Source organism: Astatotilapia calliptera, chromosome 14 (genome assembly GCF_964374335.1).
Source record: "Astatotilapia calliptera chromosome 14, fAstCal68.1, whole genome shotgun sequence".
Taxonomy (NCBI): Eukaryota; Metazoa; Chordata; class Actinopteri; order Cichliformes; family Cichlidae; genus Astatotilapia; species Astatotilapia calliptera.
This window is the reverse complement of record NC_137435.1, coordinates 5,518,636-5,530,206: the sequence shown is the minus strand read 5'-3', so window position 1 is coordinate 5,530,206 and position 11,571 is coordinate 5,518,636. Positions and strand designations below refer to the sequence as shown.

Sequence of the window (11,571 nt, the reverse complement as noted above, 5' to 3'; positions counted from 1 at the left end):
CGGCTACAGCAGATCTGTGTTAAATTAGTTAAAAGAAATAGTAGCATGTAGGTTAGAAGCTCAGGGGTTGTTCAAAGGCTGCAGGCAGCCGTTCCACGCAGACAACTAGCTGGACTGTGGCGCCCTCTCCCTGTCGCAACTTCTTATGAGCACGAAAATTTACCTGAATAGCCGCAGTTCATGTGTCGAGAAATCACATTTTCTATAACCATATTATTACATGAGAATAAAAAATCTGCCAATTTGAAGAAAAAAAAGAACACAAGGCTTAAACCATTTTATTTCATGTTAGTCTTTGGGCCATCTGAAAAAACTGGAAGATCATTCATAAAAATCATATTTCACAGAACAGATGGTTTGGATTTTTTTGCCTGACATCACGAACATCATTACAAAACTACACCTCTGTAAACTGGGTACAGTCAAACTGTTGCACAATTTCAAATCCACAGTGTGGAGTTCACACACAAATTCAACTTTCATTCCTTGTAGATGAAGTCACTGCTCTGAAAAGGCACAAGAGGAAAATGTTGCTGGTAACTTGCGTTTGCCAACAGCAGGACAAAAACAAAACAAAACAAGTTTTTCTCATTTTTAATTTCCTTTAATCGCTTTTGGACTTCATGACATTTGTTTTCATGAAACAAAAAAGGTCTCCAGAACTGGACTCACACTGTTTACAAAAACACTAAAACAAATGCTAAATCTAATGAGATGCTGTGGCATTGCTCAAATCTGTTGTGGTTCCTGACACCATTATCATGTGCACTCTTATCAGTTTTGTAGTCGCTGATGCCTCCAGCTGCACACATTGTGTGTGAATCTGTCTCCATCTGGTCAAACTGAAATGAACATTTGTCTTAAAGATGCTAGAGTGAATCGTCTTTATAATTCACCTCACTACTCATTGTATTCACAACGTGCCCTTTTGTTGAGCAACACCATGCCAACGTCTTGGCAACAACAATAGCGAAGTAATTAAGCAGTAAACTGTCTCTGACGTGCTCACATGGTCAAAAGGAAACAAACAAAACTAAAAAACTCCAAAATGACACCAGACTAGTCACCATCACTTCTGAGTTTCTTTTTCTTCTTCTTCTTCTTTCCTGAGACCTCCACTTCTTCACCAAAGAATGTGTCCATGGGTTCACATTTCACAGGCACCTCTTCCACCTTGACTTTGACACTGGGCTCCAGTCCCTCCTCCACCTCCTCTCGCTCTCTGTCCTTCTTTTTCTTCTTCTTCTTCCTCTTCTCCACAGAATAATCACCCTCCTGGAAGGGGAGCTCCATCATTACTTCTTCCCGAAATTCATCTACAGGTTCCTCTTTCACATTCACCACTTCCTCTAGTCGCTCTTTTTTTATCCGTTTTTCCTTCTTTTTCTTCTTTTTCCTCCCTTCCTCTTCCTCATCTTCTTCTTCTTGACCTGCTTCTTCTATGAATCGCTTGACTACCAGAGGTCGGAGAGTTGTGGAAGAGGGCCCAAAGGCAACTCCATCCAACTCATTCTCTGCCACGCAGGTAAGAGTGGGGGTCTTGCTGCCAAAAGGCTGGAATCGCTGTTTGAGTCCAGGCGGTATGGAGGGGGCTGGAGCAGCGGGGATGACCTGAGGGGCCTGATTGTTGCTGCTGTCTCCGTAGGTCTCGCACACATTAAGCAAGCCTGAAAAAGCAGGACCAACAACCATGCCATTTGACGGCTTCTTGTCACTGGTGAGCAGGCGGAGTTCTGAGGTACTGTGGTTGGATGCCAGGATGCTATAGATCTGCTGCCTGCTCCCAGTCTTGGCTCCAGCTTGAGCAGCAGTAGGAACCTTCAGGGTCTGGAGACCAGAGAGGGGCACCTTGATGCCACTGAAGCTGGATGGAATGAGAAAAGGTAAGTATGCATCACTTAAAAGTACTCTGAAAAAAAGTTTAAACATACTGTTTCTGCTTACACCCTCATGCTGTTACTTTGTTACTTGATATTTAATGTAATTTTAGTACAAAAGCAACATAATTCTCACAATGGGATGTTGAATTCATTACCAGCAACCAACACCTTTACTCACCTTAGCGATACTTGTCATAATGGGTCAGTTACCATTTGTAGATTTTAAAAAGATACTAACAGATTTTACAGTCATTTCAATGACCTGACGACTGCATGACTAGTTTTTAACAAATGCCACGGAGAGGTTGTTGCTGTTAAATGCAGTTAACTCAAAGTTCCACTGTGGAAACTGTGCAACACGGCAACAAAAATGAGACTAGAGGTGTACTCCTTTTGGAAATTACCTAAGTAGATTTAATCTCAGCATTCACTGACCAAAGTGCTGCACACAGTATCTACAACTACACACACACACAGGCAAATTATTACGGTAAAAAAACAAACAAAACAAAAAGTGAACACATATGATACAGAATTAAGAGGCGTTCAACAATAAGCAGACACACTAATCGCTCTTTTTTATGTCAAGTGGTAACTGATTCTACAACCGTAGAGGAGCATCTTTAAAGGTTCTGACACTTTTTGTTTAAGACATGATATTCAGACATATAAGAGAAGTTTGCCAATGGTTCAGAGAGACCTGGGAGCTGTAAACAAATAAGATTTGTAATCTTAAACTGAATTCCAGAATGAGATGGGGTGAGCAGTGACTCCATCGTTTCAATTTAACCAAAACCTCAGAGGATATCTGGGAGATTTCACTTCAGTAACCGGAGATATGCGAGGGCTGATGTCTGTGTGAATGTTTACTGATGATATCAGAGAGATCTTCAGCTTTTGGCTTCTTTATGAAAGTATTATTACTGTGGCATTTGCATCTGAAACTTGTTTGTGGTTTAAACTGTTTATATGATTGCGTGGAGAGGAAGGACAAAAAAACAAAAACAAATCAATGCCTGGAAATGAACAAATAAATGAATGAATGAAATGAATGAATGAACCATTGCAAAAAAGAAAAAAGGCTAAAAAATTGTTATTATGTTAGAAAAAAAATGTTTGCTGTGTGGGATAAAGGTAAAGGCAGACTGTACCCACCATTTGGGATCAAAGCTGGCAGGAGCTTTAATGAGCCATAACTCATTCTTGTTCTTCTTGAGGTTTTGTGCGAGAGTGCTGCTGCAAGGCTCATGGCAGAAAGAGACAAAGTCAGGAGGACACTGGTACCTTGTAGTCTTATCTGTGGATTAAAAAACAAAACCATCGAGTCAGAAGCACAGAAACTGGAACACGTTTTAGTGTGGATATTAACTTTCTTCTGTTGCTTTATCTAAACCACATATTTAATGTAAACACAATCGTTACCGCTAGCCTCCTATACCGTTTGCCGTCCTCTGGCTACTTCTAAGCCTTAATGAATCTGCTCTAACGTAAGTAACTACTAGCATATCACCTCCATTATTACACCAACTTCGTGCAACGTCTGCGTGTTAACTTACCGGATTCTGTCGGTTTGGGCGCCGATTCCACACCAGTGGTGTCCGCTTCATCTTCGCTCGATGAGGATATGTCTTTCGGCATTTTTTTATTTTAAAATACGATCAAATTTCTGAAATTAAAAGTTTCTGTCTCCAATCGCATGGCTTGTGTGGGAGGCACACGTGTTGACAAAAACTGAACCGTGACCTTTAAGTATTTCACTTCCGTGCCAGTTCTCACTGTAGTTCCACGACGAGGCCCTCTATTGACTTCGGCGAGTAAGCAAACTCAAATACCCACAATTCACCTCACGTGGTTACGTAACGTTCCAGAGCCAGTCTGGGAAGCCGTTGACAGCGGGGAAGAGTAGGCCGAAGTCGGTAAACACAACAAATATATCAAAATTAGTTGCAAACAACCAAAGTATTTGAGCTAATTTCATATATGTAGAATGCGTAACATTATTTTAAAGCTGTGTGAGGTCCGTTAGGGGACGAAGTCAGTAGCAAAGAGGGCGTGCACCTGTCCACGTTAAGTAGGTTAACGCAGCTAACCTGTGCTAGCACGTTAGGAGGTTCGCTGAACACGCTCAGGTTAGCTCGGCCAGCCATGTCGTCCCCTTCCTCCTCCAGGCGCCAGTGGTGCTACCTGTGCGACCTGCCAAAGATGCCATGGACCGTGGTGTGGGACTTCAGCGAGGTGGTCTGCCGTGGATGCGTGAACTACGAGGGAGCCAACCAGATTGAATTCCTGATCGCAAGCGCCCGCCAGTTGAAGCGAACTCACGGCATGCAGGACGGTAACGTGAGGTCACCTGGTCCCTCTCCCAATAAACACGGCACATCAGCCCGGGGAGAGGTGGCGGCAGACGGAGGCAGGCCGCACGGGGACCGTTTCGAGAGGGGAGGAAGAGGAGAAATTACCGCTTCAACTATTCGTGTACCGCCAAACGGGCTGCATCGTGACGGGCAGCCGCCTCAAGAAGTTAACCGTCAGAGCCCCAGTGGCAGCCGGAGATCCATGATTAGCGCAGCCATCCCTCCTAATCTAGTGACTCAGAGTATTGCAGGTATTCCCGGTATTCCCCCTGGGATACTTGCAGGGATGCCCGCGGGTCTGACGGCCCGGACAGCCCCTATGAGCAGCCCTATGATTTTCCCTGCCCCTGTGCTGGCAGAGATGAGCCGCAGACAGCTGGGAATAAGCATGGGGATCACCCCTTTTATCGCGCCAGAGCTGGAGCGAGAGCTGAGTTCCTCCCAGAACCAGCCCAAGACGCAGACCCACACAGTTGTGGCTGGCAGCAGTACCAGCAAGAGTACAAGCTTGGCTTCTTCATCGTTCTCCATGGCTGGAGGTGTAAGCCAGACTAGTCCTAAACCTGCATCATCTCCAGCCAGGCAGTCACGCCCCCTAACTGCAAGGTCAGGAGGAGAGCCCCTAGGATCCAGCACCTCAGCGGAGGCAGCTACCGCCGCTGCCGCGTTACCCCACAGTGGTGCCTCTGAGCTGGCATCTGCATCTGCCAATAACAGCCATTCGGCTGGAAACAGTCTGTCCTGCACCTTGTGTCATGAGAGACTGGAAGACACCCACTTTGTTCAATGTCCATCAGTGCCAGGCCACAGGTTTGTATGTTTGTCATTTATTTATTGTTATATAAATATCCTATAACATTGTTTGTTTTTAGCTTTTAGCCAGGTTAGGTATTTAAATATGTCTTGCATACAAAAGCACGTATTTGTTAAACTGGTTATAAATATATATCCTGCAGTTGTTAGCGTCCAAAATAATTATGTCCACTGTAATACTCTTCCTCCGCCAAATATAGGTTCTGCTTCCCGTGCACAAGAGGGTATATCCAGAGTAGGCATGGTGATGGGGAAGTGTACTGCCCCAGCGGAGAGCGCTGTCCATTGGATACCTCTCCCAACAGTCCCCCATGGGCCTTCATGCAGGGGGAGATAACCACCATTTTGGGAAATGGTGCTGCCAGTTCAGGATCGAGCGGAGCAGGGTCTGCTTCAGCTCCTGCATCAGCTCCTACATCTGGAGCCAGTACTGGTCCTGGAGCTGCAGCTTCATCAGGGCCTGGAAGTGGAACAGCAGCAGGAGCAGCTGGAGCCGGAGCAGGGAGTGGGAGTGGAGATGTCACTGTCAAGAAAGAGAGAGAGACGTGATGGTGGTTTCAGTGGCAGCATGGACCCAGCACAGCAACAGGCAGGTCTACAGGCATCTGACCTTTGTGAAGAAAATTTATAAAAAGCACTGATGTTTGGTGTTTTTGTTATTGATATAAAGTGGGACACAAAATGGGGTTAAAATACAACAAGAGATGCTCTCCTGTTGTATTCTACAAGTGTTTTAACAGTAATATCCATAATCCCAACCATGGTATGATCGATATGCTTGCAGCTGATATTAACTATATTTTCACGTGTTTGTTTTCTGTCCCAGAATCGTATCCCAGATCAGAACAGACGTCTCCCCCGAACAGCTAAGAGTCCCAGAAGAGAAGCAATGCAACAACCTACAAATCTCAAAACATCCACTAAGCAAGTTAAACTGCTTGTCACATTGCAATGAATTCAAAACTATTAGGCCTAATCAGAGATCTGATGATGGCAGCAAAGACTGCCTGCACACATCACTTGTTTTTTCTCTGAGCAACTGCTGATTTTTGCCACTGTATAGTGAGCTTGTGAAATTAAATTTCCCAATGCATTCTGTGCATTGCGCGCTCACTTGCAGCAATGCTGTAAAACAGTTTAATGCCATTTTAAATTTTCAGTCCAGAAAACAGCAGAGATACTAATGGAATATCACCACCACAACCAGACATACAGCGTATACATATCCCTAATCATGCGATGGTGGAATCACATATTCAGGAAGACTCACAAGCTGGACAGCGGCTACTGCTTAAGAGTTGGTAATTAGTTCTGTTACTTGAAACAAGCATCGCTTTCACGTTAGCAGATGGATATAGATTATAGCATTCCTATCTGAACACATACAATGCAGCTTTGTCAGGTGCTTCCTGGATCTTCCCATTAAGCACAAGATATCCTTTAGTGTTGGTGCTTTGGCACTATAGCTGCGCTACATTGGCTGCTGAGGCGTAACAGCAACTTTTAACAGGAGTGCAAAGGCCTAGTGAGGATGTAGAGGTGATGATGGCACATTTTACTGGCTTGACTGCCAAGAGACCCTGATTTGTACCCCATTCATAGCTGTGTGTTTTATTCTTTGTTTTTGGTTTTTTTTTACCTCGGTTTATGCTCTCAGATCCACTCACTGGTTAGGTTTAGGCACTAAAGACTACTTGGTTAAGGTTAGTGAACCCTGCTCCTTGACAAATGATGCGTTGCAAGCGATTGATGGCTCATTTATACAATAACCCAGTGTGTCACAGCAAACATGCCAAAGGACGCTTTGAGCATAAATTAGTTACGGTTTAGCTACAATACGTGGTACTGATTGGCACCTTGGAGATAAAGACAAATACTTTAGTCAAAGCAATTGACATCAGTTTAATTTGTGTCAGTGATGATTTGTTAGGAGACCTGATAGATGAGTGATTAGAGTTCTCAAACTCTTAGACAATAGCCGCTTCCCAGTGTTGTCAGCATACACTCAGCTTTGTGCAGGAAAAAGCACAAATATATATACTACATATACACATATATATATATATTTACATGTATGTCAAAGTATATCTAAACAGCAGCCACAGCTGTTCTTTTTATTGTTGAAAAGTTGAGTTAATTGTCTTGGGAAAAAATGCCATATTATTTACCAATGCTTCATCAAATGAAATATTTTCTGCTTCTACAAGTTAAATTTACAGCTTATAACTGACATGACACTGACAGTGATGATGTAATGTACCTTCAGCAGATTTTTTTTTTTAATTGCTTCATGACTGAGTCTGTGTCCTGATGCACAGATTTTTCTTTCTTTCTTTTTTCTTTTAAATCTCCAGTAAAACATCTAAACAAACCTGCGTTAGATGTGGACAGAATGCCAGTAGAGACATTTCTGTGCGCTTGTGCATTTGTTGTTTTTGTTTTGGGGTTTTTTGTCAGCTTAAATTGAAGCTGACTTTAACTCAGAGAAAGGAGAATATTTTGCTGTGTAGACACAACCAGTTAACCTGTCAGCGCGTCAACCAGCAGCAGAAACTCAGTGTTTGACTGTATTTAAATGTTGCTTTCATACAAGATCCAGCCCAGCCTACATTTTACCCCGAATGTATATAAAAAAAATCTATTGACAGGCCTATGATTATATTTTATACTAGAATGTTAAATGTTATATACTGTAAAGAACTGTAATAGTACACACGTGCAATCCTTAGACATAGTACATGCAAGAGTTTGACATATGGTATTAAAAAAAATTGCGCATCATTTCTTAAACTTTTTTTTTTAAGTGAGAATCCACTGAAAAGCAGAAATCTTTGTTTCTGATCAAGAGATGTTTAATAAATCTGTGTGGTCTGGTTTCCAGTCATACTATTGAACATTGTATATTATTTCCCATTTGCCATATTTCAAAATGAATTTCATAAATACATTAAAGTGCGCAGGGATTTCATGTTCCTAAATTGAACAACCAGACATTGTAATGATAATATATCAAAATGAGTTTGTTTTTTGGTGGATTCTCTTTATGTGCAGCGAGTACTTGACAGTACAGAAGCACAGACAAACCAAAGGTAATTTTATGCCCAAAATGATGTTTATAATTGTAAATGTTTTATGGAAGACATATATTTCATTATTTTTCAACCAGCTGGTTCTCTTCATTAGGCCGTTACAGTTAACAGGCCAATGTGTTCTACTGTACTTATAGGATATGTACAATCTATAGTCTGCAGCAGATCCTTACATAGCACTTATATATTTTAAAGGGGACCTATTATGCTAATTTCTAGTTCAGTATTTTTATGTTTTACTTTGCTAGAGTTGCTTTGCATGATTCATAGTTCAAAATAATTCACATTTTTTCCTCAGACTGGGCCTTGATGCAGCCCTCCAATTCTTTCTGTCTGAAATGAGCCTTTTTATGGCCGTTCTCCCTTTAAGTCATCTTTCTTCTGATTGGCTGCCTATCGCAAACAGAAGAAGTGTCAGAAACTGAGTGTTTAGAGCCTGAATTATAAAGTGACCAGGATTACATGTACATACACTAACCTCGTGTTTTGAAATTTTAGCCATGTTTCTTATATGCATCCACCTCAGTATATATTTGACAGAAATTCAGGAGGGAAAAAAGCATAATAGGTCCGCTTTACAAAAAGATCCCACAGATCAGGCCTGTTGTAGAGAAACATCTTTGAAGAAATGTAATAGTATAATATGCACTGATACGTCATGCAATCCCTTGTTAAGTGCCTTTTAAAAATGTTTACCATCTGTTTTTGTGTCTGGGAACCTCAGGGGAAGTTAGGAGTGCAATGGCTTCTTTTATTGTCTTGTCAATGATTAACCTGAATCTGCTTCCCTTCGATCACCATCTGACCGCTTTTGCTTTTATCTGAAGCCTTCGTAAAGTTGACAGGCCCTTCGTGTTTTATTTGAATCCTCCCACTACGTTGTTTTTCATTTATGTGACTTTTTTTTGTAGATCTGTCAGTTTTATTGCAGCTTCCTGTACAACATAAAACCAGGAATAAATGGGATGGAAACTTGTCCTTCTCTTTGTTGTTTATTTACAAGTTTTACTGAGTATCTTTACCTGTTTATTGAATTATTTCTGGGTAAAACTTCATATAATGGAACTGCTCACCATCCTTCTGTTAGAATCGAAAGACTTAAGTGCTAGCTGTCTGAAATTGCTACAAGTCAAGGAATTTTCATATATTTATTGCTTGTGCAACCATGCATCCTTATTCTAATTATCTGGGCCCAGCACGCTGGAGTAGATCTCTGAGCAGTGATGCCCAGATCTTCTGCTTTCCAACCACTGCTTACAGCTTTTCCAGAGTGGACATTGGGGCATTCCCAAGCCAGCTTAGTTTGGGACTGCCAAAACTGGTTTCACTAGTGTCTAATGTCCATCATATGGTGTGTTTTGCCTTTTATCTGTTGGTATTTATCAGCTCTAATGCTGAAAATGTGTCATTTAACCTGCAAGACTTGCCTATAGACTTGGTTACAGCTAAACTTCACGTCTAATTCACCTTTAAAATCAAAGAGTGAGAATAAAGCACCTCTGTGTTTTAATGTCACAGCAGTTCGAGTCTGTGAAATTTCTTATTATATCTGTGCTCCTTTATAATCCTAACAGAAGAAACTGCACAAAGCATAGCTGCGACTCGGTTTTAAGGGCCACATGATGGCGCTCCTGGTCTTAGCGTGCCTTACGGAGAAGACGCTGTGTGGCAGCATGATCTTTTGTCAGGTCCATTAGGCCTACAGCCTGTGGAGTCGGTAATCCTTTAAAATCGAGAACTGTCGCACTTTGACCTGTTACTGCCTAAAAACCTTCTGTTTTCACCAAAGATGCCACAGCTTCAGGTGCCTGCCCTCTGTCAGTAGCTGTAGTAGTAAATAAACTTGTCAGCCTGAATAAAGTTACGCACTCCTGATTAATTTTCACTATTTTGATTGTGATGAAGAAAAGGGCGGGCAGTGGCCCTGTAAATGTCCCTCCCCATCGTCCTCCAGTTGCGCGGATCTGCTGTTTTCTCCATTAGTGTCAGCTCGTTACAGCTATTGTTAAACCAGTTATGGAGGTGTTAATGGCCGGTGGAAGATCCATTGGATTGAAAAGCAGCCCGCAGAGTGAGAGAGGTGGCTTTGAAAAGTTCGATTAAAGGTGTTTATTAGACGCAGCAAAAAAAAGTCTTGGAAAAAAAAACATACTGAACCCTTTTACGCAGCAGGTGTGTCGATATATATATTAAGTATCAACTATGATCAGTTAAACAGGTTGTGCTTGCAGGATTGTCTGTTTTTGTAGAATATTTGTTATTCTTAAGTTTAACAGGACAGAGAAGTTGTAAACACCACAAACCTCTCCAGAAAAAAAAACATGCAAACTTGATTAATATTTATGAACTCGAATTTCCATTTGAGACATTTGCGGGGCAGTAGGCAAATGATTAGCAGATGCGCTTTAGTCTGTCCCGTTTTATTGACTCATACTCGGATAACTGAAACCTTGTAGGGGAGAGGTTTGAGGCCTTAGGGTAAAGCAGTTTGGATCGTTTCCGCCCCTGAAGAAAACAGAAGACGTTGAAATTGTAAACGTGAGTAAAAATGGGATAAAATCAAGGCTCCATTATAATAAAGAGTCGTTTCGTCCACTTCTCATTTAAATTCACCAGTACGTCAAATTAAAGTACATTTTAACCCGGAAGCTTTTTTTTTCATGTGACCTCAGAGTTGATTTACAAATATTTTATCCACGGAGAAAAATAAATCATCCAGGCTTGGTTACATCGTTACGACATTCAGGCGACATTCCACGTTTAATGGATGTGACAGCACTTTGCAAGCAGGTGATAATCTGTGAGTCTTTGACAGGTCATATCATGGAAAGCGTCTGATTAACTATAAGCTGACCCGAGTCCCTCCCTCTCGTCTCTGTTTTCGTGAGGGCAGCGGGGCCTTTATGTGGACGCCACGGAGAAATTTAATGGCTGTAAACGTCATGTTTCCAAGAAATGTTCACGCCGCTGAATCCTTTACACTCTGCATAATATTGTTGCATCTGAGCACTAACAGGCCAGTTCCTTCCTGTGATTTCCACGGGATCTTATCGCCCAGTTTTAATCCCGTCGACCTCCCGCCTGCGCATCAATTACATCTCCATTGACTTGCCATTAAGCATAAGCATTGACATTCACAGGCCTCCGTCTGCAGCGAGGCCTGATGTGTATTCCACAATACAGGAGTCCTGGCCCATGCATTAGGCCAGGACTAGGCTACATTATTTATTTCTTTGTAGCGACGGGCCTCCTCTGAGAAAAAAGAAGCTCTCCAACAAAGTTCCCAGGGCGAGGAGGTCTCTCACATTCAAACGACCCCAATATGCGTAAAATGCGCACATGAGCCATCGTTACCCAACAGTTGGATAAAGATCTGTCTGTTTATGCACGGGGATAAGCTTCTTAGTCAGCTGTGTTTACTTTTTTACTCCTTAT

At 42.1% G+C, this 11,571-nt stretch overlaps 2 protein-coding genes across 2 annotated transcripts; one reads left to right on the top strand and one right to left on the bottom strand.

Annotated features, from left to right (window-relative positions):
- Nucleotides 1–262: 262 nt before the first annotated feature.
- On the bottom strand, nt 263–3,579 carry polr1g (RNA polymerase I subunit G). The gene is made up of 3 exons (XM_026192589.2): nt 3,437–3,579; nt 3,036–3,177; nt 263–1,864 (listed from the first exon to the last, which is right to left on the bottom strand). The coding sequence occupies exons 1-3, from the start codon at nt 3,516–3,518 to the stop codon at nt 1,060–1,062; spliced, it is 1,029 nt and encodes a 342-aa protein (XP_026048374.2). The 5' UTR covers nt 3,519–3,579; the 3' UTR covers nt 263–1,059.
- Nucleotides 3,580–4,025: 446 nt separating this feature from the next.
- Nucleotides 4,026–6,011, top strand: irf2bp1 (interferon regulatory factor 2 binding protein 1). The gene is made up of 3 exons (XM_026192588.2): nt 4,026–5,044; nt 5,248–5,636; nt 5,874–6,011. Exons 1-2 carry the CDS (start codon nt 4,026–4,028, stop codon nt 5,594–5,596), a joined length of 1,368 nt encoding a protein of 455 aa, XP_026048373.1. The 3' UTR covers nt 5,597–5,636; nt 5,874–6,011.
- Nucleotides 6,012–11,571: the final 5,560 nt, after the last annotated feature.